General features: G+C 50.1%; 1 protein-coding gene across 1 annotated transcript in view; it reads left to right on the top strand.

Moving 5' to 3' along the window:
- The window catches only part of LOC142916570 (uncharacterized), a 34,272-nt gene extending 24,260 nt beyond the window's left edge, over positions 1-10,012 (top strand). Inside the window, exons 2-3 of the mRNA XM_076061690.1 lie at positions 4,289-5,455; positions 10,007-10,012. Of these exons, the coding sequence (XP_075917805.1) occupies positions 4,289-5,455; positions 10,007-10,012 (1,173 nt within the window). The remainder of the gene's footprint in view (positions 1-4,288; positions 5,456-10,006) is intronic.
- The last annotated feature ends 6,251 nt before the right edge of the window (positions 10,013-16,263 follow it).

Raw genomic sequence — 16,263 nt, 5'->3', positions numbered from 1 at the left:
TACTGACAGTCTAGAATGTAGACTGTAGCCTGGTTATTCAGCTGGGTGAGTGTACTGACAGTCTATAATGTAGACTGTAGTAATGGTTATTAAGCTGAGTGAGTGTACTGACAGTCTATAATGTAGACTGTAGCCTGGTTATTAAGTATGGTGAGTGTACTGACAGTCTATAATGTAGACTGTAGTAATGGTTATTAAGCTGAATGAGTGTACTGACAGTCTATAATGTAGACTGTAGTAATGGTTATTAAGTATGGTGAGTGTACTGACAGTCTAGAATGTAGACTGTAGCCTGGTTATTCAGCTGGGTGAGTGTACTGACAGTCTATAATGTAGACTGTAGTAATGGTTATTAAGTATGGTGAGTGTACTGACAGTCTATAATGTAGACTGTAGTAATGGTTATTAAGTATGGTGAGTGTACTGACAGTCTAGAATGTAGACTGTAGCCTGGTTATTCAGCTGGGTGAGTGTACTGACAGTCTATAATGTAGACTGTAGTAATGGTTATTAAGTATGGTGAGTGTACTGACAGTCTATAATGTAGACGGTATCCTGGTTATTAAGTATGGTGAGTTTACTTACAGTCTATAATGTAGACTGTAGTAATGGTTATTAACCTGAGTGAGTGTACTGACAGTCTATAATGTAGACTGTAGCCTGGTTATTCAGCTGGGTGAGTGTACTGACAGTCTATAATGTAGACTGTAGCCTGGTTATTAAGAATGGTGAGTGTACTGACAGTCTATAATGTAGACTGTAGTAATAGTTATTAAGTATGGTGAGTGTACTGACAGTCTACAATGTAGACGGTATCCTGGTTATTAAGTATGGTGAGTTTACTTACAGTCTATAATGTAGACTGTAGTAATGGTTATTAACCTGAGTGAGTGTACTGACAGTCTATAATGTAGACTGTAGCCTGGTTATTCAGCTGGGTGAGTGTACTGACAGTCTATAATGTAGACTGTAGCCTGGTTATTAAGAATGGTGAGTGTACTGACAGTCTATAATGTAGACTGTAGTAATAGTTATTAAGTATGGTGAGTGTACTGACAGTCTACAATGTAGACTGTAGTAATGGTTATTAAGTATGGTGAGTGTACTGACAGTCTAGAATGTAGACTGTAGCCTGGTTATTCAGCTGGGTGAGTGTACTGACAGTCTATAATGTAGACTGTAGTAATGGTTATTAAGTATGGTGAGTGTACTGACAGTCTATAATGTAGACTGTAGCCTGGTTATTAAGTATGGTGAGTGTACTGACAGTCTATAATGTAGACTGTAGCCTGGTTATTAAGTATGGTGAGTGTACTGACAGCCTATAATGTAGACTGTAGTAATGGTTATTAAGCTGAATGAGTGTACTGACAGTCTATAATGTAGACTGTTGTAATGGTTATTAAGTATGGTGAGTGTACTGGCAGTCTATAATGTAGACTGTAGTAATGGTTATTTTGTATGGTGAGTGTACTGACAGTCTATAATGTAGACTGTAGTAATGGTTATTAAGTATGGTGAGTGTACTGATAGTCTTTAATGTGTACTGTGTACTGATAGTCTTTAATGTCACAAGCGACCTGCCCATCACAAATGAAAGCTCAACACAAAGTGACTTCATCGTGTGGAAATGTATTGCAGTTAAATATTTTAAATGCGTGATGTTAATTCTAAATCTGGAGGGGGGGAAACCGGAGGAACCAGAAACAAATCCACGTGACCACGAGGCGAGAGACACTCACACTCCAAATATACTACCAGCAGCTCCACTGTCAACAACAACAACCGCAGTTCGCCACCAAGTGGCGGTGACGTCACCACGATGCTTGTGCCAGGCCATGTGCACCTTGAGGCCACGTGAAATGTCGAACGCCCGCTGGCAGGAGGTCACGGGGCAGACCCAGGTGCCACGGGTCGACTGACTGAGACGACTGGCTGATGCACCACCTGTGCCCCCTACTGTGCCAACTTGCTGTCGTCAACGGATGGCACCTCAGCCAGCCAATCACAGTGGGTGACTTCCTCCAATATTTGAGGCACCGCAACCTCAGCAGGGTCATCCCCACTTTGTCCCACGTTTTCCTGGCTGAGGGATTTCCCCTTTACTAGGACCTCAGGAATGCTCAGAAAATCTGCAAACCTGTTCCTCGGGGTCGGATATTGGATCACCGTTCTTTCCCCTAATGACGGTAATAGGTGTGGCGCTGCAGGTTACTTTTTTGATGGAGTTAAATAGAGATTTGTGATCGCGGGCCACTGAGGCAGACTCCATCTCCTCAGCAACCCGCGACCACCACCCATCCTTGCAGCGCCTCACGGCTCCCCGAACCTCCGAGCGAAGGCTGCGGTAAGCCTCCTCATTCTCCGACGTGGGACGCTGTAGCCAATGAGAGTGGGCCTGTCGATTTTTCTCAGCCAGCTTGAACACCTCCTCTTGTCAGCCAGGGTCTCTGGGGAGGTCTGGACCGTGTACCCAAAGCAGCCATTGCAACTACATGAGCGACAGTCCTAAACCTCGCCCATTTCCCCTCGACATCAAGAGGAGTGGGAGACGATGCCAATCCCAGCCGCAAGCGATGATGAAATTCTCGTTTGTAACTTTCATCAGCTAGCTGAGACCATGCCACTATGGGTTTGAATGGGGTCCTGGGTGTACACCCACCACCGGAGTGGAAGAATTGCAGGTGCATCTTACAGATGACAAGTCGATGGTCAGTGGGCAGATCAGCTCCGCGGTCGGTCCTGGTGTCAAGGACATGGGCTCGCATTCGCTGTTCAGTCACTATGTAGTCCAGCAGATGTTCTTGCTTGGACCCGGCATGCATCCATGATGTGGTGTGGATGCTCCGATGCCGGAACAGTGTGTTGGTAATTACAAGCCCATGGGCTGCACAAAAATTTAGCAGCCTCCTGCCGTTGTTATTGAGCTGATCTGCCCGATGCCTTCCAATTACTCCAAACCAGGTGCCAGCATCATGACTAACTTGGGCATTGAAGTCACCCAACAAGATGACTATCCCGAGGGGCCACTTTAGCCAGCACCTGTGACAGGAGGTCATAGAAGGCATTTGACTCATTGGCCTTGCTTGCATCCCTCCACGGATGTTCGTCTTTGGTGGGGGCATAAGTTACCATGACCACCACTCCTCGCCTGTGGTTGATGGGAAGGCGAGCCCAAAGTAGCCTGGAGCTTACAGCTTCCCACACCTCATCACCACGCTCCCACAGCCCTTCATTCTTTTATTCAGAAAAAGAGCCACACCCTGTTGTTTGGCAGTCTCCTGCCCCGTATAGAGGACTGTCCACCCCTCATGGTGGCAGGAGCCAGAGCCGGTCCACAGGACCTCCTTATTACCACAGAGATCCAGGCGGTACCGGTCCAGCTCTTGACAGAGGAGTGGCAGCCTCTCCTCCGCAGTGAGCATTCGAACATTCCACGTGGCCACACGTAGTGTTTTTTTTGTTGTTTTTGGAGGAGCCCCGAGAGGAAGGATTCAGTCTCCTGGCTCCGCCAAATGGGGTTTGGTCAGGAGACGTCATAGACGCCTGTCCCCCCGGGGCCTCCGGCACAAGCTTATTTATAAAATGTTGTGGTCGTGGTTTAGTGGTAATTAATTGGAGGTGGAGGGGTTTCCAGCCCTTCACACCTGTCCAGAGCTCCCACTTAGCCACTGTGGTGGTTACAAACGCCATGAGGGGAAAGGCCAATCCGAATTGGCCCTCCCCCCCGGCACTGCCCACGGCAGCATTGCCCGTCCGGCACCACAAGGAGGTAGGGGGTTGTTTTGCCGGACACCACCACCATTACCACCACTACTACCACCAACACTACCACCACCATTACACCAACACTACTACCACCACCACTAGCACCACCACCACTTCCACCACTTCCACCATTACCACCACTACTACCATACACTACCATCACTACCACCACCACCATTACCACCACTACTACCAGCAACACTACCACCACCATTACACCACCACTACTACCACCACCACTAGCACCATCACCACCACCACTTCTACCGCCACTTCCACCATTACCACCACCACCACCACTACTACCATACACTACCATCACTACCACCAATACCACCACCACCACTACTACCGTACACTACAATCACTACCATCACCACCACCATTACCAACATCACTACAATCACTGACCACCACCACTACCACCAATACCACCACCACTACCAGGACGTTTGCGTGCTGAATGTTGGAATCTGATCCCGCGTCTCCTCCCTCTCCTCCGGCCCTCCCCCCTCACCAGTGGCCTCCCAGACGGCCTCCCCCGGCCCGGGCCCCGGCCCCGGCCACGGCCACGGCCGCCCCCTCCGTGAGGGCTCGCTCCTCCTGGCCCATCCGGGTGCCCAAGCGCTCCGCGGACGACGCCGGAGGAGGAGGAGCCGAGTCCCACGCGGCGCCCTTCAAGGTCGCTCGCCCGCTCCACGATGACGACGCCAGGGGGCCGGGGCCCGCGCCGGGGCCTCCCCGCCGCGACCGTCATCTTCGTCGCCCCGTGACGTTCCGGGCTCTCGAGGGGGGGCGCCGCTGCCGGGAGACTCCGGCGGCGGCGGCGGCGGCGCCCCCCCAGGAGAGCTCCCGCGGCGGCAGCGGCGGCAGCGGCGGCGCCCGGACGACGCCGACGCCGGAAATCGGCCCGAGGGTCGCCCCGGAGCGTGGAGACGGCGGCGGAGAGTCGGGGCCGGCGCTCGGCGCTGACGAGGCGGCGGGCAAGGAGGAGGCGGAGGAGGCGGAGAGACGCAGGGAGGCCGCGGTTGGACCGCGTGCGGCGCGGAAGAGACACTTCGACTTTTGGTGGCAGGGCGTGGGCAGGAGGGGGAGCAGCAGGAGGGGCGGAGGAGGAGGAGCGAGAGGAGGAGGGGAAGAGGAGGCCGAGGCGGCGGCGGAGGAAGAGGAGGAGGAGGTTTTGGCCGGGCGGTCACCGCTAAGCAAGCGGCGGGAGGCAGCGGCGGCGGCGGATTGCCCGGCGGGACCGAATCCCAATCCCTGCCCGGGCTCCTCTACCTGCCACGCTCCTCCGCCTCCTCCGCCTCCTCCGTCTCCTCCGACGCCGCCGGCTCCTCCTCCGACGCTGCTGGCGCCGGCGGTCGCGGGCAAGCGGCGCTCGGCCCCGCGTGGGGCGACGTTCCACTTCTCCTCGCTGATGCCGCGGCCGCTGGCTGAGCCGCCGCCACCCACCGAGAGGCGCCGGGGTCGCGCCCTGGAGAAGCAGCGGCAGCGACGGAAACAAATTCAGCAACAATACCGGCAGCAGAGAGCGTCGTCATCGTCGTCCAACTGTTGGTCGTTCTCGGACGCATCGTCGTCGTCGTCGTCGTCTTCAACGCCGGAGGAGGTGGTGGAGGGTGACGAGGTGAAGGAGCGGAGGGACGACGAGGAGGAGGAGGGGGAGGTGGTGGTGGAGGGTGACGAGGTGAAGGAGCGGAGGGACGACGAGGAGGAGGAGGGGGAGGTAGTGGTGGAGGGTGACGAGGTGAAGGAGCAGAGGAACGAGGAGGAGGAGGAGGAGGTGGTGGAGTCTACGGGGGGCGTCCGCAGGCTGCTGCTGAAATTTTACGCCAGCCGCCTGCAGCCGAGTGTCGACATAGCACGAGACGATGAGGAGGTGGCGGACGAGGAGAAGGAGGAGGAGGAGGAAGAAGAAGAAGAGGACGAGGAGGAGGAGGAGGGGACTACGGAGATCACGCAGTGCAGCCGATGATGGCGACTGCAAGTCGGGCGACGAGGAGGAGGTGGAGGAGGAGGAGAGGGTGGCGAGTCTCAAGAGGGTGGAGGAGTGCCGGATTCTCAAGCAGATAGACGACATCATGGCTGAGATACACCAGCTGGAGGGGAGATGCAGGGTGAGGAGGAGCAGATGAGGTGTAGGGTGGTGAGGAGGGGCTGGGTGGTGAGGTGTAGGGTGGTGAGGAGGGGCTGGGTGGTGAGGTGTAGGGTGGTGAGGAGGGGCTGGGTGGTGAGGTGTAGGGTGGTGAGGAGGAGGGTGAGGAGACTCCAGGCCAGCGGGTGAGGGCGTTGGGAGTGGTTCACTCGCTCGCTCGGACACAGTCAGTCAGTTACTCACTCAGACACTCACTCAGTCACTCAGTTACTCACTCAGACACTCATTCAGTCACTCGCTCAGTCACTCACTCAGACACTCAGTCACTCATTCAGACACTCACTCAGACACTCAGACACTCAGTCACTCAGACACGTACTCAGACACTCAGTCACTCACTCAGACAGTCACTCAGTCACTCACTCATACACTCAGTCACTCAGACACACACTGACACACACACACTGACACACACACTGACAACAACAACAACAACCGCCATTCGCCACTAAGTGGCGGTGACGTCACCACGACGCTTGTGCCAGGCTATGTGCACCCTGAGGCCACGTGAAGTGTCGAATGCCCGCTGGCAGGAGGTCATGGGGCAGACCCAGGTGCCACGGGTCGACTGACTGAGATGACTGGCTGATGCACCACCTGTGCCCCCTACTGTGCCAACCTGCTGTGCTTTAGCCACCCGGCGCTCCGCTCGTTTTTCTGAGCGTCGCTCCTCCGCCCTCCGTTGTTGTTGGAGGGCGACTGCCTCCAACTGCCCAGTAGCATCCTTCACGAGCCTCCTCCACAGAGGCCGATCTTGACACCGCTGGTACCAGTCATCGGCAAGTCCACTCAGCTCCACGTCCTCCTGTACCACATCACTCCATCTCTTCTCTAGCCCGTGCCGCGCCCGCCTAGCCCCCTCAATCCGGCCGAACAAAAGCTGTTTCGGCATGCGGTGGCTGGGCATGCGCGCTACATGACCCAGCCATCGCAGCCTTGCCCGCCGGAGGAGCTCACTGATGGGACCTTGCCCAGATCTTTCACACAATCCAGTCTGCTTAAACCCAGGATGGATCGTAGGCAGGCCAGACTAAATGTTTCTAACCGGCGAAGATGTTCCATTAGGGGGGTCCACGTTTCGCAAGCGTAGAGAAGGGAGGGAATGACCATGGCCAAGAAGACCTGAACCTTAGTGCGGAGCGACAGACCAGGTAGCTTCCACACAGCGTTACGCAACCGATGAAAAGATATTGCCGCTCGACTGATTCGGAGTGAGACCTCTGCTGTTAAACTGGAGCCAGTCATAAGCACACTGCCCAGATATGGGAAACTCTCCACTCTCTCCACAACTGCCCCATCAACGATTGGGAGTTGTGGGGGTGGAGTGTCCGATGGTACAAAATACCCAGGCAGGTGCTTAGTTTTGGTGGGGCTGATGGTAAGGCCCCACTTCTTAGTGGCACGCTCCAGTCTCAGCAGCAGCGTCTCCAACTCCTCCTCTGACTGAGCAGCTATTACCAAATCATCAGCATACATAACGTGGTTGAGCAATAGGGAGCCATCCCTTGACCGCACCCGGGCATTGATCAGCCTCCCATTATATCTGTACCATATGGAGATTCCCCCGGTACAGCTATTGAAGGCTTCACGAACTACGTGGTCAAAATAGATGTTAAATAATATGGGAGCCAGAGGACATCTCTGTCGCACCCCAAGGTGTACAGGGAATGGCTCTGACTCCCGGCCACGTAGTTTTACCCGGGCCCGCTCACCATCATGAAGGTCCTTAATGATCGTGAGCAGAGGGTCAGGTACTCCAAAAGCACGAAGAACAACCCAGAGCCCAGGCCTACTGATGGTATCATAGGCCTTGACCAGGTCAATAAAGCAGAGAGTTAATCACACACTGACACAAAGATAAAAACAAAGATCCCCCATATAGCCTTAACAGACTGTAGGGGCAAGTGCTGTTAGCGAGCACCTATGAAGGCCGGAACGGTACACGAGGGGGTGGGTGGCCAGCACCACGCCCGACCGCCTTTGTCTCCCTAGTGGCAATGTTTACACACCGCACCAGGTACTCATTTGAGGCTGAGTCGACCTAGGGGAGGCCTGGGACCGGTTCAGATAATCGTCACTGGTGTTGGCCGTGAGCGGGAATCGAACCCGGGTCGCCAGGTTCATAGCGCAGCGCGCTAACCGCTACACTATCGCTCCCCACACTGACACACACACTGACACACACACACTCAGACAACAACAACAACCGCCATTCGCCACTAAGTGGCGGTGACGTCACCACGACGCTTGTGCCAGGCTATGTGCACCCTGAGGCCACGTGAAGTGTCGAACGCCCGCTGGCAGGAGGTCACGGGGCAGACCCAGGTGCCACGGGTCGACTGACTGAGATGACTGGCTGATGCACCACCTGTGCCCCCTACTGTGCCAACCTGCTGTGCTTTAGCCACCCGGCGCTCCGCTCGCTGTTGTGAGCGTCGCTCCTCCGCCCTCCGTTGTTGTTGGAGGGCGACTGCCTCCAACTGCCCAGTAGCATCCTTCACGAGCCTCCTCCACAGAGGCCGATCTTGACACCGCTGGTACCAGTCATCGGCAAGTCCACTCAGCTCCACGTCCTCCTGTACCACATCACTCCATCTCTTCTCTAGCCCGTGCCGCGCCCGCTTAGCCCCCTCAATCCGGCCAAACAAAAGCTGTTTCGGCAAGCGGTGGCTGGGCATGCGGGCTACATGACCCAGCCACTCAGACACACACTGACACACACACTGACACACACACCATGATACACACACTGACTGGAGGAGGTGGAGCGTGGTCAACACATCTACGCCTGAAACATTTTAGAAAGAAGCGGAGAATACGGAACAACCCACCTGTTGTCCATTTCGATTTCCGCGTTGCCTCTAATCTTCAGTCTTGCTGTGTATCCACCGTCTGCTGGAGCTCACCTTCTATAGCGAGGATATCCATCATCTCCAGTTTGTGTGTCTTTAATAAATTGTCTCGGATATTTCTTGCTGCTCTCTATATCCTTCATACATGCTGCTACATTGACATTAAGGTTTCTGCATGGCCCATGAATCATATTTGCGGTCACTACTGCAAACAGATTTTGGGTCTTCCTCTGGATTTGGAAACTCGGCAGATATAACATCGATTTGGATTGGATGATTTTTTTCTTTCAGCCGGATTAAAATATGAGCGTGGGGAAGTCATCTACATCATTAGACCTCCTTTGCCAGTACCAAAATATAATAATAGGGGTTTTTCCCCTTTTTTCTGGCAACAAAACTGAAACCTTTTTACAAGGATTCATGTCTACTGCATTAACCACAATACCTGCAGTCAAAATGCAAACAAAACACACGCACTATGATAATATATGTGGCATTGTCCTTGAAACCGATTGGTCCAGACCAAGGGACGGCTTTCTTTAGAGCCTCGACCCAATTGGTGCTCGACCAGAGGACGCCAAAAGGTTTCAGTTTTGTTGCCAGAAAAAAAGGGGAAACCCCTATGATGTGGAAGTCCTCGTTTCTGCCACTCAGTTGAGTACATCCAGCATCTTGTTTCTCCAAAAAACACGACTCTCAGTGAATGCTCTCGATGAATTTGACTTGCTTTTGTCTGAACACCCTGGCTGTGAAGTCGTATCGACGGCTGGGTGTCTGGCCGAATGAAAGTTATTACTTTTTTTGTTTTATCTGAGGCCAAGTTGGATTACATGTAAAGGTAATAAATAAGTCGGGGACATCCATACGCTCGAACGTATGACATGGCACCTTGAGCATATTCGTGCATGCGTCTAGGGCTTCCTGTGAACGTAGCAGACGCCTGGATGCTACGGGGGGGGGGGGGGGGGGATGATGTAGCGCCATGTTGGGCTGTATGCGTATTACCACGGGAGCTGACCTGTAAAGCGGACATGCGTCAACAGGGGGTGGTGTACAGACCAGGTGGGACGAACAGGGCCCCCAGACCCCAAGAGGGGAGGGGGGGGGGGCTGAGGGATGTTCCAGGGCCCCCTAGAGAGTTCCAGAAGGCTTGGCCAGGGGCAGAGAGACCCTGGAACGGGGATAAAAGCCGGACCCCTGAACGGGTTTGGCGGTCCTTGTCCACCTGAAGCTCTGAAGAAGACTCTGAGCACTACCCTGAAGACTCTGAAGACCCTGAAGCGAAGAGCCCAGTGACCCTGGCTAGGGTCGGGTTCAGACATAACCAGTGTAGGGTTAGCGCTAGAACCAGAGTAAGGGCACCGTAGTGTGGAGGGACTGCCTCCTGAGGTTATCGGCTGTGAGGGGTCGTCACCCCTCTGTGCTGTGGTTCCCTTGTTGAATAAACGTGTTGCCTCTAGCGAACCGTCTCGCCTCGTCTTGGGCCCACTGCACGTGTAACCTGTGGTAATGAAACCTCTTGTCGCAAAAAAATAGCGGCGTGTGAAAGTGAAAGGTGTTAGCGGAGTAATAATAAATGTTGATTTAAAGCTTTCGTGACTGCAGGGATTCATATTTGCAGCCAGCTATGGCTCTAGGGTTTGGTGTTACATGTTATTTATGTAGTTTATTGTTAAAAGTTCGGTCACAGTCCCTATGATCACGGTTACATTGCATTTATGGCTCTATTTTGGTGATTTCGAAAACGTTTTTTTGGTTTGGCCATGTTTTTGTTTATTGTAGCACGGAGTTAGACTGATGGCCTTAATCTTAGTTGTCTTGTGGTTGTTGTTGTTGTTGTTGTTTGACTTGCATCCCACTGGGATTTTTGCACACAGCGTTGGTGTACGGTGCTATTTCAGGAATATTTTGATGTTTTTTTCCTGGATTTTCTGTTTGCACAGTCACGTAATCACTTTAAGATGTTTTCTTGTTCATGTTTTTGTATGTTGCGGTTGCACCCAATTCAAGAGCCGAATGGCTCACAGGGCTATACCAAATAAATGGAACTATGAACTATTCTTGGTTCTTTTGGTAAAGTCACCACGTAGAAGGGAAACAATCAAATAATAAAAATATAAAACAATAAAATTCTCACGACGTTTCGACTGCAACACAAGCAATCATCATCAGGTGTGAAAACCACAGCAAGAAAATAAAAAAGTGGCGTTTTTTTAACGTTAGCACCACGGAGAGCGATTTGACAGTCATTCAGATGGACGAGTCCATATATGTTGGGGATAGAGGAGGGGGGAGACGAAAATAATGGATGCAGTCTGGAAGCCACCATAAGTGTGAACAATCATTTAAGACCCGAAATGGTTTATCAAATCCTTCCAATGATTCCTAAGCCAGAATTCCTTCCTCTCGGTTGAAATTGTCTCTGTATATGTGGATAGCCTCATGAACGAATCTCTCATGGTAGCCAGATGGATTGCAAATAACCTCCGTCTTGGAGAAGTCAATGTCATGTGAGCCTACTGAATTATAAGTCATCTGCCACGGCCGAGGTGTTGGTCCTACCGTGTTTTAGGTCTGCATTCTGTTCACGAATGAGGTCCGAGACATGTCGTATGGTTTCTCCAATGTAACTACTACCACAGAGGCAACTTAGTTTATAGACACCAGGATACTGTATGTCCGGAATCACATCTTTTACAGACGGAACCAGATCACGGATTTTATGTTATGTGTTGAAACGGACCTGGATCTTGTGTTCATTCAAGATTTTGGAGATCTTTTTTGTGATCCCCGCAATGTAGGGCAAAGTGATGGTTTTGAAAGGCTCCTCAAGAGGGTCCTTCTTCATGGTTGCAGTGATAGCTTTGCGGATTGTGTAGTCAGAGTAACCATTAGCCTTAAGAGCTTGGTGTACGTGCTTTAGTTCACTGGCTATGTGTTCCTGGTCGGATATGCATTGGGCTCTATGGTGCAGAGTCTTGATGAGGGAATTCTTCTGGGATGGATGGTGGTGGGAATCCTGTTTCAGGTAAGCATCCATATGGGTAGCTTTCCCCTAGACAGAGTGGCTCATTGAACCATCTATTTTTTTTTACCAATTCCACTTTACAGTAAAATTGTAGACACGGCACAATATATATTTCTGAATCTTTATTTTTACCAACATTTAAAAAAATATTCTCCCTTAAGTCAAAATTATGAAATATTGGATTTTTTACAAAGCCTTGTGAATTCACCTTGTATCTGAACAAGTTCAATTTGTGCAAATATATTTTTTCAAACGTATAAATAAAAAAACTGCTTAAAACTATCAGCTCTATGTTTTCAAGTCAATACAGTTTGGGTAGTGAATAAATTATAGTCTAAATAAGCTACACATGACGAATTGTAGGCAATTATAGTTATAATCAAAGACATTTTTAAACAATCACGTGGTCCCTGTAGTCGCCGTTAGAGACACAAACTATGCTTGAAAACAGTTTATCAACATATATGAATACATTTATTCTAATAAGCAGAGTTAATTTCCTATTTATGGCATGCCAGTTACGTGTCAGTTTTCGATATCAACATCACCTGACATGTGGAGCGATTTAATTGTTTCATCTCCCTACTGGTCATCCTCTCGGATGACCACCTCGCCGCCCATCGGCATCACTCGCCCCCGTCGCGCCCTCCACCGTCACCCTCAACTCCACCCGCGGTGTTTTCAACACTGCCTGGTTGGGCACTGGAACGGTATCCCAGACAGTGCCGGATTAAGCTCGTGCGGGTCCTGTGGCATGTATTATAAAGGTGCCCAAAATAAAAAAACAATTATTAAAACGCAAAGTTTACACATCTACCGGGTCTCCACTTGACTTTGTATTGTCTCGGAGGAAGTCCACCCACACCTCCACTTCCACAAACTGCTGGGAGTTGCCTCGCTCTGCCTCAGTCAGAATTCTCCTCCTGCTTTACGATGTGAAGGTCCCATTTTGGAGTTGAATCTTCATCTTCACATTTTACCTTCACTTCTTCCCTCTTCACCATCACCTCTTCACATTTCACCTTCACCTCTTCATATGTCACCTCGATACCTTTAAAAGTGTCCAAGCTGGGATTTTCATCCGGTTCGTGTTTCATGAGGGATGGGCTCATTGCGGCACTTTCACTTTCACAAGCTGATTTCAGACTCCACTCCTTGTGGATCTTCTATTGCAGGGGTCGGGAACCTATGGCTCGCGAGCCAGATGTGGCTCTTTTGATGATTGCATATGGCTCGCAGATAAAACAAAATATTCTCACTTGTTTTAATCCATCCATCGATTTTTCACTGCGCATGTCCTGTTCAGGGCTGCAGGAGCAATTGTCCATTATTTTAATTGGATGATACTGGCCTACGTTTGCCGTTGCTGGGTAAAACAGGTAAACGCCCCCTTTTGATTCAGTCTGAGACTGCGTCTGCTCGGTCATTAGCTCAAAGCTAACCCTTCGACGAAGAAGATGGCGAAAAGAAAAAAAGACGACGAGTATCGTACATTTCAGGACGAATGGACCGAAGAATTCGCCTTTGTGGAGAGAGCGGGTTCTGCGGTGTGTCTAATTTGCAATGACAAAATTACATCGTTGAAACGGTCGAATGTAAAGCGGCACTTCGACACGCGCCACGCTACCTTTGCATCAAAATACCCTGCGGGAGACAGCAGAAAGAAAGCGTGCCAAGAGCTTCTGAGCAGGGTGCAAGCTAGCCAGCAGCAACTCCGCGTATGGACCCGGCAAGGTGACTATAATTCGGCTAGCTTTGCTGGTTCTTTAGCAATAGTGAGGAACGGAAAACCATTCACAGATGGCGAGTATGCTAAAACGTTCATGCTGGATGTAGCCAATGAACTTTTTGATGATCTTCCGAACAAAGACAAGATAATCAAACGGATACAAGACATGCCTCTGTCGGCAAGAACTGTTCATGATCGTACCATCGTAATGGCAAACAAAGTGGAGGAAACGCAAGTGAAGGACATAAATGCAGCGCCGTTCTTTTCTCTGGCTTTGGATGAGTCAACAGACGTGAGCCATTTGTCGCAGTTCAGCGTGATTGCAAGATATGCTGTTGGTGACACACTGCGCGAAGAAAGTCTTGCTGTTCTGCCATTAAAAGGGTCCACAAGAGGTGAGGATTTATTCAAGTCTTTCATGGAGTTTGCTCAAGAAAAAAGTCTACCTATGGATAAACTTCTCTCAGTGTGTACTGATGGTGCTCCGTGTATGGTGGGGAAAAACAAAGGATTTGTGGCGCTTCTCCGTGAACATGAAAATAGACCCATCCTAAGTTTCCATTGCATTATACACCAGGAGGCACTTTGTGCTCAGATGTGTGACAGGCAGTTTGGCGAAGTGATGTCGCTGGTCATTCGTGTGATCAACTTTATTGTTGCCCGAGCCTTAAATGATCGCCAGTTTAAAACACTGCTGGATGAAGTTGTAAATAACTATCCTGGTCTGCTTTTGCACAGCAATGTGCGTTGGTTGTCAAGAGGGAAGGTGCTTAGCCGTTTTGCGGCTTGCCTGAACGAAATCCGGACTTTCCTTGAAATGAAAGGCGTCGGGCATCCTGAGCTAGCCGACACCGAGTGGCTCCTCAAGTTTTACTATCTCGTAGATCTGACTGAACATCTGAACCAGCTCAACGTGAAAATGCAAGGCATTGGAAATACAGTGTTATCCCTTCAACAAGCTGTATTTGCTTTTGAAAACAAGCTGGAGCTTTTCATCACGGATCTTGAAACAGGTCGTTTACTACATTTTGAAAAACTGAGCCAATTTAAAGATGCATGCACAGCAAGTGAGCCCATTCAAAACCTTGATCTCCACCAGCTAGCTGGCTGCACATCCAGTCTCCTACAGTCATTCAAAGCACGCTTTGGAGAATTTCGTGAGCACACTCGTCTTTTTAAGTTCATCACCCATCCAAACGAGTGTTCACTGAACACAGCCGACCTGAATTACATCCCTGGTGTCTCCGTCAGAGATTTTGAAGCAGAAGTGGCTGACCTGAAGGCCTCAGACATGTGGGTGAATAAGTTCAAGTCACTGAATGAAGATTTGGAAAGAATCACACGACAGAAAGCGGAGTTGGCGAGCAAGCACATGTGGACAGAAATGAAAAAACTCCAACCCGAAGACCAGCTGATTCTCAAAACTTGGAACGCGCTTCCTGTCACATACCACACACTGCAGCGTGTGAGTATTGCTGTATTGACCATGTTTGGATCTACGTATGCATGTGAGCAGTCATTCTCACATCTTAAAAACATCAAGTCCAACCTACGATCACGTTTAACGGATGAAAGCCTCAACGCTTGCATGAAGCTTAACCTCACCAAGTACCAACCCGACTACAAAGACATCAGCAAATCCATGCAGCACCAGAAGTCGCATTAATGGTGAGTGTTATAACAACATTATTTAAAAGAATAAATTCAGAGGCTTATTATACTGACATTTAGTTGAATTCACTTTTAAAATATATTATATGGCTCTCACTGAAATAAATTTCCAAATTTTTTGCTTTCATGGCTCTCTTAGTCAAAAAGGTTCCCGACCCCTGGTCTACACTGTGCGTGTACACTTGTGTGTGTACACTATGTGTATACACTGTGTGTGTTACTGTGTGTCACTGTGTGTCGCTGTGTGTCACTGTATGTGTCACTGTGCCTGGCACAAGCGTCGTGGCGACGTCACCGCCACTTAGTGGCGAATGGCGGTTGTTGTTGTGTCACTGTGTCACTGTGTGTGTGTCAGTGTGTGTACACTGTGTGTGTACACTCCGTGTGTGTACACTGTGTGTGTACACGGTGTGTATACACTGTGTATACTATGTGTATACACTGTGTGTGTACACTGGGTGTGTACACTGTGTGTGTGTACACTATGTGTATACACTGTGTGTGTGTACACTGTGTGTACACTGTGTGTGTGCACTGTGTGTGTGTACACTGTGTGTGTACACTGTGTGTACACTGTGTGTGTACACTGTGTGTGTGCACTGTGTGTGTGTACACTGTGTGTGTACACTGTGTGTACACTGTGTGTGTACACTGTGTGTGTACACTGTGTGTGTGTACAATGTGTGTATACACTATGTGTGTGTGTACACTGTGTACACAGTGTGTACACTGTGTGTATACACTGTGTGTGTACACTGTGTGTGTACACTGTTTGTGTCCGCATTGAACCGAACCCCCGGCAAGGCCATCTACTTAATGACGAGAGAAAATTCACACGAAATGTCCTTTTCAATGAAGTCTTCCAGATGTAAATTGATACAAGCTTTTAATGAAGAAATAAAATCATCTATTTCAAAACACAACACAATTCAAAGATGTTTCATTTTAAAACTTCAAAACGGAGCATGGGGTACTTGCGTGAATGCGTCCTTCGTGTGCAAATGTTGTGACTTTCCTGGCCTGAAGGCCGTCAATGTGTTGGACCCTTATTGGTGCACAG

The sequence above is a fragment of the Petromyzon marinus genome, unplaced genomic scaffold, assembly GCF_048934315.1.
Source record: "Petromyzon marinus isolate PM22_M1 ecotype Great Lakes invasive population unplaced genomic scaffold, UKy_Petmar_22M1.pri1.0 PM_G_Scaffold_4, whole genome shotgun sequence".
Classification (NCBI taxonomy): Eukaryota; Metazoa; Chordata; class Hyperoartia; order Petromyzontiformes; family Petromyzontidae; genus Petromyzon; species Petromyzon marinus.
This window is presented reverse-complemented; position numbering and strand designations above follow the sequence as displayed.